The 23245-nt window shown below is 59.1% G+C and overlaps 1 protein-coding gene across 1 annotated transcript in view; it reads left to right on the top strand.

Annotated features, from left to right (window-relative positions):
* The window catches only part of SHANK2 (SH3 and multiple ankyrin repeat domains 2), a 499586-nt gene that overhangs the window by 308064 nt on the left and 168277 nt on the right, over positions 1-23245 (top strand). Inside the window, 1 exon segment of the mRNA XM_032490098.1 lies at positions 19058-19133. Within this exon segment, the coding sequence (XP_032345989.1) occupies positions 19058-19133 (76 nt within the window).

Below are 23245 nucleotides of genomic sequence, written 5' to 3'. Positions count from 1 at the left end.
GAACCGCGTGGGGGCCCCAGATGCCGCCCGACACCCTCACACACCGTGTGGGTCCCCGCCGCTACGGGGCTGGACTTGGGACTCGCTGAGCACTCGTCGAAAATCTCCAGATGAACAAAGGATGTTCCTTCTTTGATGTTGGAAGTACTGGCGTTTCTGGAGAGTCCGGTGTGTATTTGATCCACGTCAAAAACACCACGTGCCTCACGCGACAAGAATGTAGGACCTGGGCTCCGAGAGTTTTCATACGGAGGCCTTCCGTCCACCTAGAGTCCGTGCGCGCCAGCCCTGCCGGGGCCGGCTGACAGCACCCGCCCCGCGCCGGGACAGCAGCCTCCAGACCGCGCTGGGACGCGGGTGTGCCCCCGGGACTCTGCCAGGGCGCTTACTGCTCACTCGCTCTCTGTAGGTGGAGGCACTGGGGATGGAACCCAGGGCCTCAGGGATGACAGGCGTGTGCTCTACCACCGAGCTGTGCCCTCCTCCCCTTACTGCTCTCAGAGGAGCGCCCAGGGCCCAATTCCACCTGCAGCCACACTCAGGAAGAACAAACCTTTCTGTAAAGTAGGGTTTCTGTGACGTTAAGATTCCATCAACCCCAGACCCCACCATTCCACGCCTGCTCCTTTGCGCACAGCCTGCCTGGAGACGTTCGGGTCTGTGACTCCTGTGTGTGAATCTGGTTCGTTTATGAAACCCAATGGGCAGACATTCATTGGAAACTGAGCCCCGGCTAGATGCTGGGGAGGAGGCATCTGTGATGGGAGGGGGTGCGTGTGCCCGTGAGCGGCTCATGGTCATTGAGGGAAGCGCATGCACACCTGTTAGCTGTCATGTGTGCAAACGGGGCTTGATAGAGGTGCTGGGCCCCCCCCGGGAGGGAACACAGAGCCTGCCTGGGTCTGCATGCAGCGAGCAGAGGAACCCCGATGTGCTGGGCACCAGCTGGAGCAGAGGGAGACGGGAGATGCCCGGGTGGGTCCAGGGAGGAGTCCAGCCTCAGCTCTGCCGGTGCCAGGCAGAAGCTGGCCCCAGTGTCAGAGGATGGAGGACTGGGCTCCTTCAGGTTCTGGAAGGGAAGCAAGCTTTGGGTTTTAGGTCTTTTTTGCAAAGAGAAGAATTCCAACTCCCCAGCCTGTGCTCTGTCCCTCCCTGCCGTGTGTGTATGCGTGTGCGTGTGCACACGCGTGCACAAGCCTCAGGAACACACAAGCGTCAGTCCCGCCAGTTTCTAAGTAATTAGAGGCAGGTGTTGGGCCCTGAGATGTAAAGGCGTCTCGCTGCCTTCAGTCCTGCCTCCGGGGAAGCTCCGTGGGTGTGACGGGGGCAGAGTCTGGTTGTTCTGTTCACAGCGCGGTGATCACCCTTAATGCTGTGCGTCCACCCCCATGGGCGCCTGCTTGGTCCCCACCTCCCCGAGGCAGGAACACGCCTGTCTCCTCTGACCACGGCTCACACAGCAGACATTTATTTCTGACAGTTTGGGGGCCGAGGCAGTGGGGTTGTCTCTAGAGAGGGTCCTCTTCTGGGTTTGTGGGTGCCCATGTTCTCCTGGGTCCTCACAGGGCAGGAGAACCAAACTCTGGTCTCTTCCTCTCCTTATAAGGACACTGACCCCCTGGTGGGGGCCCCACCCTCATGACCTTCTCCAACCCTAATCCCCTCCAAGTCCCATCCCATGGGAGGGGGGTTGGGGCTGCAGCATGTGACTTTGTGGGGGGAGGACACCATTCAGTTTGTGTGGCAGCACAGAGAGCTTCAGCCGTGTCCCTGAAGTCCCGTGCCCCTGGGCATCGGGGAGAGGTGCGGGCCAGACCGTCGTGACCTCAGGATGTGGCGCTAATGCTCTGCTGTCGTTGGAGGAGCCAACAGCAAGGATCATGTCCCCGCGTGTGTGGCATCCTGGGCCCCGTCTGCCTTTGGATAAACCAGTACTTTATGCAGGAAGTCCATGCATTCTGTTGGGGGGGCATCTGTGGGGTGCAGGCCCTGGGAACACAGGGGCGTCCAGGTCAGACTCACCGGGTCTCCTCTGCCCACGTGGAGCCACCTCATGGCTTTCAGCTAGTCCTTCCAGGAGGACCTGCTCTTGCTGGCCCGTTTCTCCTGGAGCTGAATCTCAAAGAGGGTGAGAATCTGACCGAGGTCACAAGTCAGGACAGGCCAGCCCTGCCCTAGAAGCCTGGGGTTTGCCCGCTGCCCGCTGCCCCGATGGCCTCCTGTGCAGGCCAGCCGCCAGCTCCTCGCCCTCCCAGGGACAGGGCGCCTCCAAGGACAGTGGGAGGCACTGCCGTGGAAAACCCGCGCTATTTTTACCCTCCCATCTCTGCTCCTGCCTCCCACTGGCTCCCTCCTGGAGAGTGGTGGCAGCAGCCCCAGGGCCTCCCATGTGCCAGGCACGGGCTGTTTCTGTGACCCCTGCTGGGCCCAGAGACCAGGAGGAGGGAGGGGGCCACGGAGAAGCAGGACTTCACTTGGGTCTGAGCCACAGAGGGCAGGACTGGGGAACCGTGCAGAGGCACCAGGACACCCAGTTGGAGACCCCGCTTTACTTCCTAGGAGTGAAGCCCACCATCTGCACATCACAGCCCACCTTGTCTTCATTCCTGCTGGTCAGCTGAGAGCTGTGTGGGGCACACTGGCTGGGCTCCGGGCTGGGCTCCAGTCCCAGGCCCAGCTTCACCTGGCTGTGTGCCCTTAGGTCATTCACCGAACATCTCTGGGCGCAGCGTCCTCATTTCTGAACCTTCACGGGGCATTTATTGCAACGTGGTTGGGTGCACAGGATTGAAAGGGCAGGTTATCCCGCGAACTGGGCGCCCTTGTTCAGCCACACCAGGGTTTTTCGTGTGCTCTTCACGTTAGCAGTGAAATAATGCAGACAACCTCCTAACAACCCTGACACCCCATTTTCATAATTAACTTTTAAATTATTTAATTGATAAGTGTCTGGTTTAATTAGTTAATAATTAACGTAAGATAATTCATTGTTATCCCCATCTGGCAAATAAGAGGCTGGACCACTTGCCAGGCCGCGCAGCCAGTGAGGGGCCGGGTGGGGCCTGGCAGTCACCTGGCCACACCGCCTGCCTCTCAGGGGCCGAAGAACATTTGCTGAGAACCACCAGCTCTTCTGACCAACAGGAAGCCTGCAGCGCAGAGCAGTGAGGGGTCATGTCTGAGGCCACACAGTGAGCTTGTGGCAGCTGTTTGAGAAAAGAAGTTGATAACAAATAAGGAAAAGGAAGGAGAGCCCTGTTCTACCCCTGTCCCACCCCCCACCCCATGCTCCCTTCCCAGACGAGGCCCAAAGGGGAAGCGCTTGGAGAGCCGGGAGGTGAGAGGACCTCGCTGGGCAGGAGGCAGGCTTAGCCCCCCGCCCCAGAGCGAGCCCTGCCACGCATCCTGCAGACAGACGGCTCAGCACCGGCCTTCACCCTGAACGCAAAGAGTGTCCCTGAATCTCGCCCCCAGACCCCACCAAAGCGCCCGAAGTCCCATGCCCCACCCCCCAGGGATGCAGGGACCACGGAAAGGCATAACAGGAGTCTTCAGCCACGACCAGCTTCATTGAGATGCTGCCCTCCCCTTCGGCCTTGGCTCAGCCAGGTGGTGGGGCCAAAATGGACTTGGCTGCCCGGCCGTCCACCCCACAGAACGCACGGCTCAGAGACTGCTCAGACTGAGAAAAACCGTGTGTGACAAAATGAGAGCACAGTTCCTCGGGGCGAGGACGACAGCGGCCTGCGAGCGCTACCCCGGCCCCGTGCTAAGCGCCGGGTTGAATCGTTCTCCTCTCCCCGCTAATGGCGTGCGCGACGCGCCGGTTCTTCCAGCGTCCTTCGCCCGTACTTATTTAGAGTAGTGGCTGGTGCGTTGCCATGGAAACCGGCACTAGGGGAAAAAACCCATCCCCAGTGCAGTGGGAAGTGGAAGGATGCAGGCTCCAATCTGGAGCGTACAACTTGTGTCAAAGAGCCGAATTTTCAGCCGATCCCGACGTGCAGTCTCCAAAAGTCAAATTTGTGAACCACCCCGTGGATTAAACACTCGGAGCCATCTTTCTTCTTCCTCTGATTTTTTTTCCCCCTTTTGTTCTGCCATTCTGAGCCTGGAGGGCTGCAACTTTTTTCCTCTTGGATTAACAGACAATAGTAGATGAGGCGGGCCTCGTGGACTCGGTCCCCTCGCGGACCTGGAGAAGCCGCGGGACCAGCCTGAGATGGTCGTACCCAGGCTGGCGATGATGGCTGAGAATTCACGGTTCAAGAAGAAAGTTCATTTTGGAGGTACAGTGCCGTCTCCCGAACCTGCTGTGGGTCCGTGTGCTGAGTCTTTGTTCTTGACTTGCCGGGGACTGTGGACGGCGGGGTCTGCCCGCCCCGCTGGTGCTCGGTGAGACCGGGTGGCTGGCTGTGTAGGCGATCTCTTTGCGCTGGGTGTGTTTTAGGAGGACTGTATTTCTGGTTGTTGTGCTTCGCCGGGAGGGCTATTGTTTCCATAACGGCTTTCTCCTGCTCCCGAGGTAGCAGAGAGAATCAAGGCAGCCGTCAAGTCACTGGGGAGGACTCCGGCATCTCTGGTGCTGTTAGAGACCCAGGAGCCTTTCTGTGTTCTCAGGAGTCCCTTTGAGCGCTCAGGGGGGTTTTAAGACCAACTCGGGCATCTACTCCTAGTAAGCACTGCTGTTAAACTCCAAGGGCGGCCGGCTGCCTTGTGAGTCGCTGTGACTTAAACGCATAGCTTGTCCATGATTCTTGCGTGTTCTCTCCCCCCTGGAAAACTATATGGAAAGTTCCCCCCAAATGAGATGGGTGCAGTGTGCCTCCCACCTGTCCAACCTGCCCTCCTGCAAAGAAAGAATGGCTAGTTTGATTTTTAGTTGTTTTTTTTACATCGAGTGGACTGTGTGCTCTGGTGTTGCAGCCGTTGAGACAAGAAAACACCATATGCATTTTCAGATTGCATTGCTTTCTTCAACTTCTGCAGTAGGTCGTTACCAACTGCTTTCTCTCGCTCCCAGAAGCAGAGGAGAGAGGACACAGCTAGCTTGCCAGGGCTCCGGCTGGGGAGCTCAGTGACCTGCTCAGATAAGACGCCTCTCCCTGATGGGGCCCCGAAGATGTCACGCTGAAGTGTGCAAAGAGAAACTAGCCATGAATGGTCGAGACAGCAGCCACCCCTCCCAGGCCCTCCTGCTGGTCATCACCCACCTGCCAGCCCCGGTGTCTGTTAGGGACATGTAACATCTTTGTGGGGCAGGGGTGGGTGTCGGGGAATGAGTGCCCAAGAGGTCAGGCGTCGTTTGTAAGCTCACTGCCAGGGTGGGCCTTTGTGTGATCTGTTAGCGCCCTTGGGATCCATCTGACCCTCCCCCCACGCACTGTGATCCCTCCAGGGATGAACCTGGAAGCTACTCCCCTGATCCTGAACCGTGGTCGGCGGTCAGCCCACGACCTGACTGCCTGGCTGCCAAGCAGGGAGACGCAGCTGTCTTCCCACACGATCAGGGCGGTTTCCTGGAGCTCAACAGGTCTCTTTTCCTCTGTGTCCTAATTCCTAAGCTTCAGCTGCCAGTGTCCCTAAAAAAGATTTGAAGGAACTAACAAGAATCCTCACTCTCCCAGTCGCTTCCTGGGTTGAAATCCAGCCCTGCTGCTCACCCTCGTGTGCCCTTGGGCGTCAAGCACACTGCACGGTTCTGGGCCCCTCCCCAGGGGTGTCGTGCCAGAGGGTGGATAACCGGAACCCGGCCTCGAGGGAGGGGCGTTGTAAGGATGGAGAGAGGTGCTCCAGGTAGCAGCGCTGCAATGGAGGTCCCTGCGCCTTGGTCTGTGTGAGGTGCTGCCATCGGCGGGGAAAGGCGGGGGTCTAGTGGGGCCTGAGAGGAGGCGCTCTCTAGGGTGTGGTCATGGTGCTGGAGGGGCCTGTGCTGGGGAAGTGAAGCGAGGGTGGGTCCCGAGATCCCGGAAGGACAGAGAGAGGAGGGGGCTTCTGCTCCCTCTGGGCCTAGCTGGTGGATCCCGTGCTGGGAAAGCCTCCTCCAGGTCCTCACGTGTTTTCGAACCCCCTGCCCCTCCACCGCTGTCACCCCAGCCCTGGGCCGCTGGGCCAGGGCGTGTCGGCGTCCACCGGCTGCTGAGCACTCCTGAGCTGGACCCCCTTGGCGCGGCCGCTCTGGCCAAGCTTGGCGATGACTGCAGTCTGGGCTCCGTCCCCCCTTTACTGTGAGTTCCACTCGAGCTGCCTGTCTGGCTCCAGGTGTTGCTATAAAGGCTTCCACTGAGCCGCCTGGGCTGCTTTTTTTTTTTTTTTTCTTTTCTTTTTAAGATTCTAATTACTGCAGAGTAGAAACCAATTCGTTGACAGCCAGCAGCTTTATTCATTTGTCCAGCCAATTTGGGAGAGTGGAGATGGGGAACTACAGCCAGGAACCAAGCTTACTCATCTCCCGCCAGTGGTGCCCCAGCCTCGCTTGGCAGGACCCGGAGCGATGGTGGGAGCACAGAGCTTCTGACCCCCGGTCACAAGCGCCGGGTGCCTGGGCAGGAGGCGTCCGCTGAGCGAGCGAGGAGCCGTGTGTCGGGAGGTGGACCCCCGCACCGTGGTCTTGGGCAAGTCCCACTCATCCTCAAATGGGGGTCCTCATCCCAAAAGCCTGGGACCCAGGTTTCCTGCGTTCCCTGGTAACTTTCAAGTACAGCATCGTAAAGCATGTTCTACAGGAACAATTCATCTTCAAGGTTTGTCCTTTGATAAAGTCAAGGGGAGGATGCAGTCAAGCGCACAGCATCCCCTGGGGTCCTGGAGCTGGGCTAGGGCCGCAGCTCCGCCGCTCGCGAGCTGGGCACCTTGGATCCTGTCCAGCCGCATCTGGTTTTCTCCTGGTAGAGCAGGCAAGCCTCCTGCAGTTGCCGTCCGATTACAGCAGAGGCATTAGGAGAGCTACCTGAAAGCCAGTCCTTCCCCTGAGGGCTGTGTGACTTGGGACCATCACTTAACCTCTCTGTGCCTCAGTTTCCTCCCCGTAGCAATAGCGCCTGTCTCATGGAGCTGTTGGCTTTGCAGTCGGGAAGGTGCTGGGTTGGCTTCCAGAGACAGAACCCTCGGGAATGCTGCCTAAACACACCGGGCTTTCCTTGTCCCGCCCAACAGGAAGGCGGGGCCAGACCCGGCTCCTTCCTCCTGCGGGTCCTCAGCTCTCCCCGTTGGGCGGCCTGGTTTGGGGAAGGGAAGCCCCTCCCAGCAGACGCCTGCTCCCATTTCATTGGCCAAGGCCCGGTCACGTGGCCACTCCTGGGCAGAGGCTGGGGAAGTGGCGTTCTTGGCCACCCAGTCCCCTGGAGGGAAGGGTGCCGGTGCTTGGAAACAGGTGTTGCGTGATCGACAGAGAGTGCTTGTCAGAGGAAGGCCACCTCGGCACAGGGCAGAGCGGGCTCTGCTCCCAGGTGTGCCGGGCGGTGCGGGGCGGTGGTTAGGACAACCGGCTTCGGGGCTGCATCACCTGGGCTGGCATTGAGCCCCTCTAGCTCTCACCTGTACGGCAGAGGGTGCTGCTGCCAGCAGAGGAGCTCGTGTGTTTTGCATTTAGAAAAGAGTGTGTGGGCACTTGATGTTACCTGTGATGGTGACGGCAGGTGACAGGTGTCCACAGATCAGGACGATGACAGTGGCAATGATGCATCTGGGGTCAGCTCCTCACCCCCGACTCCCCGGCTTCATCCTTGTCCTCGTCCTCGTCCTCAAGGCCTGCTCTGGGAGGCTGGCCTCCCTCCCTTCGGGTCCTCCTGCCTTCTCACCATTGACCAAGCACCTCAGCTGAGCCGTGGCCTCAGCCCTCGCACCTGGGCGCACTTAGCCACCTGGTACACGGGCTCGTCTCTCCCGAGGCTGAGAAGGTGGAGCTGGTGCTGGTGGGCCTCGGCTGGTCGGCGCCCGAACCCTGCGGCCCCTCGGGCTCCCTGAGGGCTTCGCAGCTGCGCCCGGTGGGAAGGAAGTTACGGTTACACAAGCCACACTCCGTCCACACAGAGAGGCAACCACCGCTAATTCCCCAGGAGTTTCCTGTCCTCTCACAGCACAACCAGCAGCTGACCGTGATAACTAAGGGGAAAAACCAGCCGCCAGGGGAGTGCCCAGCCCTCTGAAGTGCTCTCTGTCCATCACGGGAAAGGAAATCAGCCACGTGCTGGCACGTCTTCCTTCGCCGTTTGTCTTTGGAGTCTGTAGATTTGGCGCTCAAATGTGCCAGAGTGGGGACTGGCCGACATGTGCCCCGCAGGGCTGGTGACGGCCGGCACGCCCCGTGCCCACACACCCGTGCCCATCCAGGGAGTTCAGAGCACGTCCGTACCCCGCTGTGTGAGCACAGGGCTGGTTTTCCCAGCGCTGGGTGAGAAGGGAGGACAGGGCTGCTGACACCCCACACGTGTGCGCACGTGCTGAGGGGGCAGAGGGAGCACATAGAAGCCATGACTGTTGCTGGCCGGTGCTGCAGACCACCACAGAGGCGGCTTCTCTGACTGGGAAGCAGCGTCCTTCCAGGGAGAGAATGCGGCCCCGGGGCTGTCATTCTGCAGGAGAAATCCTTGTGCACGGGCTAGGGGCACAGAGCAAACCATTTATCTCGTCGCACAGAGGAGGGGACGAGGGTGGAAGGAACCAGCCCTCGCCTGGGCCTCAACATGATTCTACAGAGTCGGAAACTGAACTGAGCTCCGTCTTGTACCTGTAAACAAGGAAGTCCACTGCCTGGAGAACCACTTCTCCTTCACCCTTTGGGTAGTTTTTGAGCTGAAAGCAAGATTCTGAGCTCCTTAATTAGGAAGGGCTGAAACAGATTTCTGAGCAAGTTTTGCCCCCGTGCACTATCCTATAGGCATGGTCTCTTTGCAGCTGTGTTGGGTGGTGACGGCCTAAGGTGCCCACGCCCTAATCCCTGGAACAGGTGAATGAATGTGTCTGAACACATGGCAGAGGGCAAGGAAGGTCACAGATGGACTGAAGGTTGCCGGTCGGCTGGCTTTAAGGTGGGAGATGCTTCTGGGTTATCCAGAGGGAGGGCTTCGTGTCATCCCCAGGAGCCTTAAACGTGGAAAGGGGGTGGCACAGACTTCAGAATCAGGATCTGAGGACTTGACGCGCCGTTGCTGGCTTGGGTGGCCGGGGAAGGGGTAGGAGCCTTGAGAAGCTGGAGAAGGAGCAGATTCCCCTGGAGCCTCCGCTGGCCCGAGCCCCGCCCGCATCGTGGCCAGAGCCCCCGAGAGCCATTGGAGTCTGAGCTGCAGGGCCATACGCTTCTGTGGCTCTGGGCCGGTGGCTTGGGGGTGATTGGTTCCAGCAGCCACGGGGGGCTGACCCCCTCCTTAGGGGTCGTGGGGTGAAGTCTGTGTGCGTTTGGAGAGCCGGGTCCCTGTTTCCCGCCCCTCCCTGGAACCGCCAGTACCACCCGGTACCGGGAAGGTGCTGGGTCAGGGATCCACAGCTGATATGATTGAACAGGTGACCCAGGCTGCGGTGACGCGAGAGTGAGAAGGGGCTTCAAATCAGTCCGGCCCCTCGGCCAGTGATCCTCGGAGGTGAGGCCCTGACCTTTGTGCCCTGGCGGTGGGATGGCCCCTGTCAGCGCAGCGCCGTGGCCCACAGGGGTGCAGCTGGCTGTGCAGGCTGCAAGCTCAGTGCTCAGCGCTCCCCGCCTCTGCCCCCACCCTGCCCAGGCTCCGCCAGCCCTTCTCAGTGGTTTGCCCCCGGACTCGCCAGCTGGTGTCTGACCCGAGTAGGAGATGATGCTGAGCGCGGAGACCTCTGCCAGCACCCCCATGGCTCTGCCGACCCCACCCCGCACCCCAGACTGCCGGCTTCTCCCCCCCCCCCCACCGTGTCTCTCCGCTTTTGCAAGGAGCCCAACGACATCTTTGGTTTTAAAAAAGAAAAGTTATTTCTGTCCTCATCCCCATCGGTAATTTCTTTCCTCCTTGTGGCTCCAATCCTGCATTTGGCACACCAGCCTGGGTGTAGCCCGAACAGTGTTGGATTTAAAACCCGCCAGAGATCACAGGAGCCCGAATGGGAGGGAGGCGTGTGGATGCGGAGCCGGGGGTGGGAGTTGGGCTGCCCAGCGCCCTGTGACAGGGCGGGAAGCGCCACCTCGCGGACCAGCCTGGTCCTGTCCAGCTCAGCTGGGATCCGAGGAAGCTCAGAAAACACTGCCGTGATGAGGGAGGGGGCTCCTGCCCTCTTAGGGGTCCCCTCTGCCGTTTCTGCCTCTTTAGGGTGAGGGGCCACAGATAACGCCAACAGGGAGGGGCCGGGACGGAGGGGAGCTGGGGGGCATTCAGGGACCACTTTCCCTCCTCTGTATCCCCGTCTCTCTCTCTGTGTCTCTGTCTCCCTGTCTCTGTGTATCTCTGTGTCTCTGTCTCTCTGTACTGCTGTGTGTTCTCTCTCTGAGCTTTGTTATCTTTTTCTCTGTGTGTCTCCATCTTTCTTTGTACATGTCTCTCTGTCTCTGTCACTGTCTCTCTGTGTCTCCGTTTCTCTGTGTCTCCGTCTCTGTCTCTGTCTGTCTCCCTCTCTGTCCCTGTCTTGGTCTCTCCTTCTGGTGGGATGGAGGCTCACCTTTCAGAGAAACAGACAGAACTCTGAAGAGAGCCGTCACCCCAGCTCTGTCCCGTCTGTTCTGCACAGCATGTGACCTCAGTTCGCAGCTCTGGACCCCAGCCGTTCAGCAGCTCCCGGCTCCAGGGGGCCGGCAGTGCAGGTGGGCCCGCCTGGGCTCAGTGCTCAGGGTCTCGTGGGCCTGGAGTCACCGGGCTGTGCTTTAGCTGGAGGCCCTGAGGGGGGCCCCTCCCAGCACGGTCAGTTGTCCTCAGGACCCGGCTCCCCGGGGCTGCAGGCCTGGGGCCCTGCCTCCTGGCTGACTGTCGCCCACAGGCCTCTCGTGGCCTCAGCAAGGGTATCCTCAGGCAGAGGTCAAGGTGGCTCCTGGAAAACCTCTCCAGCTGAGAAATGGCCTCCCCTCTGCCCCAGCACGGATGCTTCCGAATCACAGATCCACAGTCACCCCCTCAAATTCCCTGCAGGGACGTTTCTCACCGAGTCCCCGTCTCTCTTTGGAAACGCAGACTGTCTCCGACAGGCTTCCTTCCCTGGGTCTCCGAGAGCCGGTCCTGCCCTTGGGCGTCACCAGACTCAGTCTCAGTCCCTCTTCTCCCCTCCCCTGCCTCTGCCTCCCGGCTCCACCCCGGGCACCTCCCCCGACAGGCTCTGCCAGCACCTCCCCTCCCCCAGGCTCAACCCTAAGCACATGGGGAGGCCTTCCTTTAACTGCTCTCTGCTCCAGTGTCCCCGTCTGTGCAGTGGGACCGCGGCAGTGGTCATCTCGGGGTGGTTCTGAGCACTAAGACCCAGGCAGGGCTGGCCGTGGACACAGTGAACTTCAACAGACCTTTAGCTCACGTGGGACCACTGCCCCCTGTCCGAACTGCCCCATCCCTGCTGGGGGCCTGACCTCAGGGGCCCCATGACCTCTGACCTCAGAGAACAGCTCCGTCTCTGATGGTCAGAGGAAAGGGAGGCCCAGCAGGTGTGGTGACCTGCCCAGGATCCTGGGGCCATTCTCATGGACTTTCAGGGCTGGAACTGCATTTACTGACATAATTTTGCTCTCTGGACCAACCTGTGCAGAATTCCCATGAAGGAATTCTTCCTTCGTGTTTTAAAACCTCCCCCCGCGGTGAGCAGAGGGGCTGACCCACATCCCTTTGTCTGCTCTTGAAGGCTTGTGGCGTAGTGGTCGGGGGATGGAGGGAAGGAAGGTGCCCACCAAACTGAGAAAGCATCTTGAGACCCCAAACACCGAGGCAGGTGGCCCGCTGTGATCAATGGGTCAGTTTTTACAGGGTTCCTGACTCACAGGGTGGAGTGGGCTGCACTCCGCATCCCAGAGGGGCCCCTGGGACAACTTTATAGCCAGCCCAGGGTGTGGCCGGACGTGCTTTCCCAAGTCAGGATTTACGTATCGGGTGGTGGGGGGGGTAGAGCTCCGCAGTAGAGCACGTGCTTAGCTTGCACAAGGTCCTGGGTTCCACCCCCAGCACCTCCGTTAAAAAGAAAGAAAAAAAAAGATTAACAAATGGGCAACTGGCCTTGTGGGTGCTGGGAACACGTCAGCGAAGGTCTGGTCTTTATCACGGTTTGCAGGCTAACGGAGCGTGGAAGCCACCTGGTCCTCGTGATGATAAACAGTATCGATGAACCTCAAAGCGCTGGCTGCCAGGGAAGTGGCTCGCCTCACGGCAGAGTCCGGGGTAGGGTCAGCGGGAGGACAGGAGGAGCTGGCGTCCGTAATGCCACCCGCGGTCTCCCAACTCCCCCACGTCTCTGTGCTTGTTGTTGATAAACAGCGAGTTTGGGGCCCAGCACTTGGGGAAGGAAGAGTGTGATGTATCTGAGCCCCACCCCGCCCATCGCTGGGATGAGCCGAGGCAGCGCGACCTGGAAGCATTTCATCGTCTTTGAACCACGGCCAGCTCAGGCTCTGTATCAGGGAGGGGGAGACGTGGGGCCCCGCTGCTTCCCCAGTGGACGTCACTGAGGGCTTACCGCCCCTGCGGTGTCTGGAACCCTGCGGGGCGTGTGTTGTCACGGTAAATGCCAGTACGTGGGGACTGGCAGCGACGGTCCAGGTCTGCCCCGGCCAGCAGCACCAGCGTGGTGGGCCGGCCGCTCTGCCAGACCCTGGGCTGAAATCCAGAGAGGCCACCACCGTCTACTGGGGTAACAAGAGTCTACCCAGAGCGACAGAAAAGACAGGGCTCTGATGGTTGAGGAAACCTGAACCCCCATGGCCTGGTCAAATGAAGAGATGTCCTCCTCTGCGAGGGTGCAGGGCCTCTCCTGGATCCCGACGGCAGAGCGCGGGGCCCAGCCCCCAGCCCTGGAAGCAGGCTCTGGATGCAGGGGCTGCGGGAGTACTTGTCGGGGGTCAGGACAGCTCGGCCGTCTCCCCAGGGCCCTGCGTGCACCGTCAATGCCCCAGGCCTCTTGCCTGTGTCCCTGCTCCCCCACAAAGTGCTCCTGCCCTGACAGCCTTGGTGCCCGAGGGAGCAGAGACTGGCCACTTCTATTCCAGATTCCCAGGAAGAGGTCTGGTGGGCCCAGCTGAGCGGCTCTGACCAGGGCATGAGCTTCCATATACAGATATGGTTGGGGTCTTCCCCTGTTCCGGGGACGGAAGGATGCTTCCAGAGAAGGGCGTGAACAGGAGAGACCAAGACGGCTCCCTGGGGAGCAGCAGTGGCCCACAGCCCGCCCGGGCCAGGTGCTGGGACGGGACTTGGCCGTGTGACAGTGTCCCACCCTCACCACAGCGCCGTTAAGGTTAGTTCTGCTGCTGGTCCCATGTTACAGACGAGGAAACTGAGGCTTGGAGAGGTTGTTTCCTGCCGGGGGCTGGGCAGCTCCAAGGACTCGAGCTCGCCTTTACTTGTCTCAATGCAAATTTCCTTCCCTGCCCCCATGCACAGCATCTCATGTGCGAGGGGACCATCCCACATGGGGGCAAGGGCCGGCGGGTCCACGCCCTCTCCTGGGGCCGTCTCCTGCCCCTCTAGCCCACCTCCTCCCCACTCCTTTGACTTCTTTCTCAGCCTTTCAGAGCCTTAGTAAATTTCCTTGAGAAGACTCCTTCTCTTATTTCTGTTGCTGGAACAGCCACACTCGGCTCAGAGGTCCTTCGAATCTCCCCGGATGCCCCGTCCTGGCTGCCTGGCCGAGCCGTGCAGGATCCTCTTCCCAGCAGCGCTGCGTAAAGGCTATTTTAAATAGCTGACAATCTAAAGCTTGTCATGCAATCTGTCACTCCCTTTCACAAGTCGCAAGAGGTATATGGAATGGAATTTCTAGGGGTTTTTTTTTTCCCCTCAGTGTAGATTTTTCTAGGCCATACTCCGAGAAAAGCTCCCAGGGCACATCAGCTTAAACCTGCGTTATTGCCCACTCCTGGGGGAGGGGTGAGCCCCTAGTCACATTGTGGGCGGAGGGGCTGCGGCATGTTGAGAAGACTGATCCCTCTGGGGTCATTTCGTCCAAACATCTGACTTGATGGTTGAGAAAATGAGGGCCCGGAGCAGCAATGAGGTCACACGTCATCACCACCAAGGGCGGGACCAGGATCCCAGCTTCTCAGTTTGTAGGATGGCCGCTTCACTCCTTAGCAGGCAGGACTACACTCCACCTTCTGTGCCGTGTCCCCAGCTGTCTCAGTCACACCCAAGGAGATGCCCCGGCCACCACCAGCTGGGAAGGAAGGGGCCACGATGGCAGAGTGGAACAACAGAGCGTCCAGGAGCGCGTGGGTTTCAGCCCTTTGTTCAGCTGTTCCACAGTGCTTGAGCACCTCCTGTGCGCCACGCTGTGTTATTGGAGCTGGGGATGTCGCAGTGCGGTAGAATTTGAGCCGGGGAAAGAATGTTCCAGAAAGAATCTAGCAAGTGCAAAGGCCTTAGGGTGCAAATGGGCTCCAGTCTAGCAGAGCTGGCTTTCTGGCAACCAAGAGTCCTGGCAAGTGTAGAAAGGACAGCCAGACAGAATCAAGGCAGAGGCTGTTTGACCCTTTGTCTTGGTTACCAGAAAGCCAGCTCTGCTAGACTGGAGCCAAATGTGGGACGTCCTGGCTCACACGGCAGAGAAGGCCACGTGTGGTCTGCTTCTCAGCCTAGGCCAGGGAAAGCTGCTGGTGCTGGTGCTGGTGGTGATGAAGACAGTGACATGGTGACGATGATGCTGTGATGAAGATGATGACGGTAGTAATGGTGATGAGAACGATGGTGGCGATGGTGTCCCTTAGGACCCCTTTCCTGCCCTTTGGGGTCTCATCTCAGAGCAGAAGGAGGACTGTGTCCGGAAGCCAGAGGGCAAGGGAGGCCTGTGTGGGGGTGCTTTTCACGAAGCAGTCAGAGATGACGTGCCTCCAAAAGCCCCCCTTCCTCTTCTAAAATAATTGTGTTGGTGGAGGGGAATCCGTAGTTTTTAACGTCAAATTAAATAGTTGGTATACCTCATGGTGGGCTACACCTGCCCCTCTTTTGTTTAAAGTTTTATTAGGCCGTGAAATCCCAAGGTCTGGCAACCACTGGCTGCCTAGGAGCAGTCTCCTCCTGAAACAGTGTTTCCTCTGGTGAATACTTGTGCGCAGAACACACGCACGCACACACGCACGCACACGCATGCACACACACACGCACGCTGACTACACTCTCAGCTCCCGAAACCTGGAACCTCTGACCTCAGCCCTCAGAGCCCGCTGGTTCCCCAGACAACCAGCACGGAGCTGCCCAGTGGGGCTTCAGCAACCGAGGTGATTCAGAGTCATAAAGACAATGAACAGCCAGTCCCCAGGGTCACTCAGTGGCTTCCTGAGCTACCTGCTCAGCCCCACAAAGAGGCTCAGACCCCACTCATCCCTCCAGGACCCGGCACACGTGTGGCCCCCACACGGGCGTCACAGGGCTGGCCCAGCCAAGGGACTGCTGGGGCCCCCCGCCCAGCCTGCGAGAGGTCAGCCTCCAGTAACCTTATCCTCACCCCACCCCACCCCTGGGATTCTGAGCCCCAGGGAACAGAGCTGGGGCCCCAGCCCCTCTGAATCTCGTGATCCCTGCACTTGGGGCCCAGGGCCTGGCCTTCAGGTGGGCGTGACGATGGTGACTAGACTTGAGCGTGCCTGGGATACAGGGTGCTGGGAAGGAGGGCCCGGAGCACCAGGGCACGTTCAGTCTGGGTGCGTGGCAGGACCAGTGCACTCCGGCCACTCTGACGGCGTGTGACGTGGATCTGTTTGCTGATGTACAGTGGACTGTTGAGATTCGAGGTCAGCAAGCCTGGACGTTGGGCATCTGCCAGGAGTCAGACACTGGAGGTGACCCAGAGAGACAAAGCCACGTCCCCGCCTCAGAGCCCCGCAGAGAGCTCAGGGCCGTGGCCTCTCCCGGGCCTCTGGTGGGACCTGCCGGCTCCCAGCCTCGGCCTGGAGCCCGCCTGCCAGCCAGGCATCTGTCCTGCCCCTGCCGTTGAGGGGAGTGCACCTTGGCCTGGGCAGTCCTTATTGGCACCATCCATGAAATGGGTCCAGCCACCTCACCTCCCTCCCTGGGCCACTGTGACCCACGAGGGGATGAGCCCAGACGGCCACAAATGGTGGCCCCAGGGGAAGGACTTGATAAATGTTAGTGAGGATGAAGATGTTACCAGCCAGGTTCCTGGACTGTTCAATCAACAGATATTGATAAGAGGCCAGACAAGAAATTCAGGCAGGGCTTTACTGGGACTCATGCTGCAGCAGGAGAGAGCGAAGGCAAGTAACAGGTGCCCTTGCTCGATCTCCAAGGAGGGCAAGCTGGTCCCTAAATGGGGTGAGGGTAGAGGTAGACCCGTGGGTCAGGCCCGAGGGGAGGCGTAGGTGGCCTGCCCACCGCCTCGGTGGTGCCGTGTGCAAGGATTGTGTGCAGTCTTCTGCTTCTGCTCCCAACACCTCAGAGGTGGCAGTTGGTTTGTGGCCTTTTTGTATCTTATTGTTTATAGTTTGCCCCAACTGCACACACTATTTTTAGCCCCTTAAAGTTTCTTTGTATTCTGTTGCTCTAGGAGATGTTTGTCCAGGTGCAAACATGCCAGCAACAGTTCCCTGGTCCCATCCTGTCTCACGGCAGGAACACACTGAGCAGAGGCAAGTGGCTCACTCCACAGGGAGGACACCAAGGTCCTGCGCAGGGATTGGAAGGGTGGCGAGAAATGGAGCAAATGGGGCCACTCCCGGCTGGACTTGGTGGAACTGAGACAGGAAGGGGGCAGGGCACAGCCATTCAAGGAACGCTACAGCAATTAACATCAAAATGGTGAAAGGTTCCACCCCCAGGAGGCCTTGAGGCTCAGGGTGGTGGGAGGTTTAACTTCTAGCAGATCTGGAGCTTCATTACACGCCCATTGTGATATATTAACATGGTGAATGACACGCCCACAGGCGCCATGGCAGTCCCGAGGCTGGCCACAAAAGGTCAAAGAGTGGGAAATGGCCAACTTCCTGGGACTCCCAGCCCCTTCCCCAGGCTACTTAGACTGGTCCTTCCACTTATTAGCACATGAAGCCACCAAGCCCATAAAAACCAGCAACACGGTGCGCCTCGCGGCCACCCCTCTCTCTCCCTCTTCGGAGACGGCCCACATTCTGTCTACGGAGTGTGTACCTACTTTTAAACTGAGCACCCAGTCCCCACACCTCATGGCCTTTCTCTTGCCTTTCAATGTATCTCTGAACAAATCTACCTAAACTCAACCGTGGCTCCCTCTTGAATTCCTTCCTGCACGAAGCCAAGGACCCACGCCTGGTGGCGCACACCCCAGGGGCTCAACCGAAGCCTGGGACACGGCCCTTCTCACGCCCCACATCTGTTTTCCTGCATCAGAACGTGCAGAGGGCCACGCGCACCTCCTGACTGGGGGTCGTGACGGGGCAATGAGTGTGTACAGGAGGGGCACTTGGAACAGGGCCTGGTACACAGTAGGTGCTCAATTAATGTCAGGGATGTTGGCAGTGTGAGGAAACGTTGTTGCCCTTCAGGGAACTGTGACCTTCGTATTGTTGGAGCCTCAGGTGGAGCAATGGGAAAGGGGCAGAGGTAGGTGGGAGCGCGTCACAGAGAATCCGGCCGCCGGTGGGTGAAGGCAGCGTTAGCCGCTGTAATAAGCAGACCCCTGGAGGGTGGAACACCACCATACAAGTGTGTTGCTCACTTGAACAGTCCCATTCACAGAGGCCCAGGCATTTTCTAGGAATCCTTGCAGATCCCATGACCCTCTAGGGCCTGGGTAGGGAGAGCTCCTGGCTCCCACAGAGGCCAAGCTTGGAAGGGACTCAAGGCACACATGCCCTCAGTGGAAGGTGCTCACATCCCATTGGTGGGAGCTGGTCACATGACCATGCCCGACTGCAAGGGGTGCTGGGAAATGTAGTCCTGGGCTGGACATCGCTGCCACCCCTGTCCCCAAAGGCAACACCACACTATATGGAAAAGGAGCTTGTGTTTTTGCTGCACCAACAGCTACTGCGCATGAAAGGAGCCAGGAGGTGTCAGGCCAAGACCTTTCTCAGGACCCTGGCCCGTGTTCAGTCTTCGGCTGGAAATGTGCGTTTGGGTGTGGATGAAATCATGCTCACCTTGGAATGTGGGATCCAGGGACTGACAGCAGAAGGGTCATGGAGTTTGCATGAGGTTCTGAGCGATCTTCCTGACGCCAGTCCCATCCTGTCCCTGTATTTTTTTTCCAGGGTTTGGGGGAGAGAGTCTCCAGGAGATTTTATTTTGGGGGAAAATGTCTAAACAGTAAATCATACGCTGCCGTACTGCTTGGATTGTGTTTCTGTGGGTCTCTCCCTCCAGCCCTGAGCTGCCTGTTAAGTCTAATTACGTTGTTCGTATCATTTCCCATGAAACGTACGTCGAAATCTGCTGAGTAAGAGGAGTAAGCCCCAGACCTAATTAAGAACGTTAATCATGTTTGTGGGTTTTTTTTTCTAGGAGGAAGCAACTGTAATCAGGAAAATAACAATAAACATTTTCCTCCCAAGGGCAACAAAGGCAGTCACCCGCAGGTTCCCAGACTTGCTGGAAGGCTCAGCTGCGTCCCATGAGAACAGCATTCCAGCCGATGCCATGTGCCCAGCAGGCTGCGGCGAGCCCAGCTCGGGCCTGCACGGCCTTGTCTTGTTTGCAGGGTCCTCACTCTGCGCCCGCTGCAGCCGAGCACCCCGGGACTCTGCCTCCGTTTCGGGACGGGGCTCGTGACTCTGCGCTGGTCAGCCTGGAGGTTCCTCTGCGCTCCCGAGTTTGCACAGTTAGATCACTGAGCGAGACCTCATCTTCCTCCCAGATCTTTCCCCAGGAGAGCAGGTCTCACACGTCGTAGGTCAGATAAATGAGGGGCCGGGCCGGCCTCGCGTGGTTTCCGCGTTCAGGGCCCGGGCCTTCCTAAACCGTGTCTCTCTTCCCTCTCTGTGCAGAAACGCGAGCAGACCGCAGCAAGAAACTTTTCCGGCACTACACGGTGGGCTCCTATGACAGCTTTGATGCGTCCAGGTAAGATGTGGGTCTTCTCTGCCAGGCCCCCTCCGGTCACAGACGCTTGTCTGTGCCACCAAAGCCCTGGACCATCCTGCTCGGAGCGCTCAGGCCCCTTGGCTTGCTTCCCCTGTGCATCCCCCGTCACCTCTGAGCACGAGCTAGGATCATAGAAGCCACGTCTTTCAGAGGACCTGCCTGAGAGGTGGTCTCTGTGCCGCCTGCGGTTTGGGGTCAGGGTGGAGCTCACTTGTGGGGTGGCCAAGGGAGAGGGCTGCCTTTTGGGGAGGAGAAGGAAAGCCTGGCATGTTTGGGGGGAAGGAGTACAAATGGTGAAGATGACGGCGCTTGGCCACGGGAGCCTCGAGGCAGCAGCGCCTCCCCCGGGGATATTAGGACGCCCTCCGGATCTCCGCCCCGTTTGCGTTTCCCACACCCATTCCTGCTCTGGGTCAGGAGGTTTCGTACAAGGAAGGCCCATCCCTGTGACGCCAAGCAGGCGGCGCTTTGAAGAGTGGCGGGTTTGCCCTCTGGCTCTTTCCGGAGGGGCTTGTTTGGTTCGCGCAGAGGGCCTCGTGCCCTCGGTGATGCGGCGTGGGGCGCGGGTCCGAATTTTCCTGCAGAAGCCACACTCGTGTGACACAGGGAGGCAGTCCTCGGGTCTCCTGCACCTCCATATTTTAACGCAGGGGGAGGCGGAGGCAGGCCAGGTCCTGCTGGGGAAGCGGCAGGCGCCCCATTTCAGACAGGAGTGTTCTTCCTGGGCAGGGAGCTCACTGGGGGTCGGCCTGGGGTGCAGAAGAGGAAGGGACATGCAGGCTGCCTGCCCATCCCGGGCTGGGCAGCCATCTGTGGGGCCCATTCTGAGAATCTCACTCACCCCTCTCCCCCTGAGAAGCTCTGCGCTGGGGAAGGATCTGGACACGCTGCCCTGGCTTCTCCCCAGACTCCCAGTGGGGTCTTAACTCTCCTCTGCCTGCCAAGGGATCGAATGTGGTCTCCTGTATTTGTTTTGCCGAGTTAAAAATTTACATAACCTAAAATTACCATCTTAAAGTGCACAATTCAGTGGCACTCAGCACTTTCACGATACTGTGTGACAGTCACCTTTATCTAGTTCCAATGCACCTCCATCACCCCCCTCCGTCACCCGTGAAGCAGTCCCTCCCCAGCCCCAGCAGCCACCAGCCTGTCTATGAACGTGCCCGTTGCAGACATTTCCTAGACCTGGAGTCCCACCACACGCGGTTCTCTGCGAACGGCGTCTTTACTTGGAATAACATTTCCAAGGTTCATCCGCGCCGTAGCATGTGTCAGTGCCTCATTCATTTCTTCCCTCTAACTTTTTTATTGTGGTAAAGCATGAATAACACAACCTTTGCTCTCATAACCATCTGCCGTGTATGGTCAGGGGCATTAAGTACACTCGTATTTTTGTGCAGCTGTCACACCATCCATCCCCAGAACTCTCTCTGTTTTCCCAAACTGAAACTCTGTCCCCATGAAGCACTCGCTCCCCTCCCCCAGCCTCTGGCGCCCACCATCCGACGTTCTGTCTCTAGGAATGTGACGTCTCTAGGGACCTCCTGTGCGTGCAGTCGTCCGGTATTGATCCTTTTGTGACTGGCTTCTTTCACTGAGCATCACGTCCTCAAGGCTCACCCACATGGCAGCCTGTGTCAGAATGTCCGTCCTTTTTGGAGGCTGAATAATCTCCCATTGAACGGATGGACCGTGCTTTGTGCACCCAGCCGTCTGTCGACGACTGCTCGGACGCTGTGTCCCTTTCACCTGGGGCTGCTGTAAACGTGCTGCTGTGGCCAAGCGTGTGCTGGTAGTTTTGGGAACACCCGTTTCCAACCCTTCCGGGTGCACGCCTGGGTGTGGAACTGCTGGTGACCTGTTTCAGCGTAGACCTGTCCCATCCACCTTTCTGTCATAAACAAGATGTGCTGTAACAGGAGGAGGGGAGTCATGGTCCTCTTTTGCAGGCCCTCCAGTTCTTGCTAAAATTGCCCATTTTCTGACCTTAAAAGCCCATGTTGTGATCTGTAGCCTGGCCACCAGCACAGCCCCGAAAGTGTGCTCAGAGGCTGATGGCTCCCAGGGAGCCATGCGTGACCCCGGCTTCTGCTTTATTTGGGTCAGATGAGTCATTTCTGCCTTAGCAGGAGGCTGCCTGTCAAAGTGGACCCTGGGCACACGGTCACGGTCAGCGCCCTGTCATATTTGCTTCCGTCCTGGCTGGGGTGGTGGGGGGAGCCTGAGGCTCGGAGAGAGCCTGAGAGCTGTTGCCATGGTGACTTGCAGGGATGTCCAGGCTGGGAGGGGGGCTTTAGGTGCAGGGGGCCTCTGAAACCTGGAAGGGTCCAGGCGGTGGCTCACCCACAGGCCGTGGCTTTTGCAAAGCCGTCTCTGCACGAGATCCGTTGTCAGCAGAGAGCAGCCAGCAGGCCACCCCCAGCATGTGTGTGTCTGAGGGTGGGTGTGCTCACACACTGAGTCCTTAAAATGGGCGGCTATGTGTTCGGGGCTGCTTCCCCACAGTGGAGCCGTTGAGAAACCTGGCTTGACTGAGCTGGAAAGAGAGGACCCCAGGGCCAGGCTGCCTGGACCACGTGTCGTGTGGTTGAGAGCAGGACCAGAGCACACCAGGATGCCCACTGCGGCTCGGCCGACTGAGGGCATGGGGAGCCGTCGTGGCTGTTCAGCAGTAGAACGGAGCGGTCTCTGAAGGTGGTGAGCACCCCGTCATCAGAGGAAGTCAAGCAGGGTGGGCGTTGTCCCACCAGAATGCTGTGGAAGGTTGTACTGGTGACCTCCCAAGACCCCACCAGATCTGTTTCCGGCTTGGTCCCAGACAAAGCCTTGGGTTCTCCTTGGGTACCTACCACCTGGCCAGTGGCAGGACCCAGGACCACGGAGGAGGGGGACATTTGGCCACACCTGGGTCAGCTGGTAGATTCTAAACAAATGGTAAAAGCTCTGGCCTCGACCGCACTCAGGAGCCAGCCCCACTTTCCCACGTGAGGGAATCCACAAGCCGTGGGCCTCACGTGATGAGGTGCTGCCGTGAAACAGACCAGAGCCGTGACCACGCTGCTCGTTCACCTCCTGCCGCTGCTGACCGCCAGCCCCCCCACAACCTGGAAAACGGGTGTCATTTCCCGCATGCAGGAGGACACACAGAGGAGGGAGGAGGGCCAAGTTAAGGACCTGGCCTTGACCAGCCAGTGTCTGAGGCTATCGGAATACAGAGCCTGTGCCCTCTGCCCTGTCTTCCAAGGTGAAGATGTTACGGCCCGAGGCCGGCCGAGGCACTCGCCTGGGACTGAGGAAAGCTGGTGAGGATGAGAGCCCAGATACCCCGTCGAGACGGTGCCATCACCCCACAAAGCACATCAGGAGGACGGACCCATGACGTTACCCCGGTTAGCGCAGGACCTCCGAGCCTACAGGGGAGCAGGGGTCAGCCTGCGGGGAGCTGTCTTACCCAGCCTGCGAGCTTGCAGAGACAACGGGGGGCGGCCGGGGAGGGGGCCTGTGGCCCCCCCATGCCGTCCTCACCCAGGCGGCTGGTGGGCGAGGCTCTGGGCGGATGCTGCAGTGAGAGGCTGACCTCTGGCTCCTCTGGGCGAGCAGCAGAAAGTGTCCAAGGGGCTTGCGTGCCCTCTGCGGGCGCACGCCAGCCAGCCGCTCGTTAGTCCGCTTCAGAGTTCACGTGAGACGTGGCCTAGTGGGACGCAGAGCCCTGGGGGCTGCGCCAAGCCCCTGGGCCGATGGCCTGCGGTGGCGGTGGGGTGACGGACGTTCTGGGCAGGAGGCTTGTGGCTGAGGTGGCACCGTTGCCGGGGCAGGTGTAATGAAAGAAGATGCGATGGGAGGCGAGACTCAGCGGAGACAGTGTCTGAATCAGGCAGAAGGTGTCTCCCCTCAATGCAAAACCTTCGCTCAGAGAACTCGGCTGAAGAGCGGGAGGGTGGAAACACGCCGTCCCTTGATGAGTATGTCTGGTTGCTCCAGCCAGTTCCCTCCTCAGATTCCCTTCCCCCCACCCAGCCCGCACGTGAGAGAAGCACCTAGAAATGTGGACGCGTGGCCAAGGTCAGGAGGCAGGGAGCCTGGGGCCA

This window comes from Camelus ferus, chromosome 10, assembly GCF_009834535.1.
Source record: "Camelus ferus isolate YT-003-E chromosome 10, BCGSAC_Cfer_1.0, whole genome shotgun sequence".
Classification (NCBI taxonomy): Eukaryota; Metazoa; Chordata; class Mammalia; order Artiodactyla; family Camelidae; genus Camelus; species Camelus ferus.
This window is presented reverse-complemented; position numbering and strand designations above follow the sequence as displayed.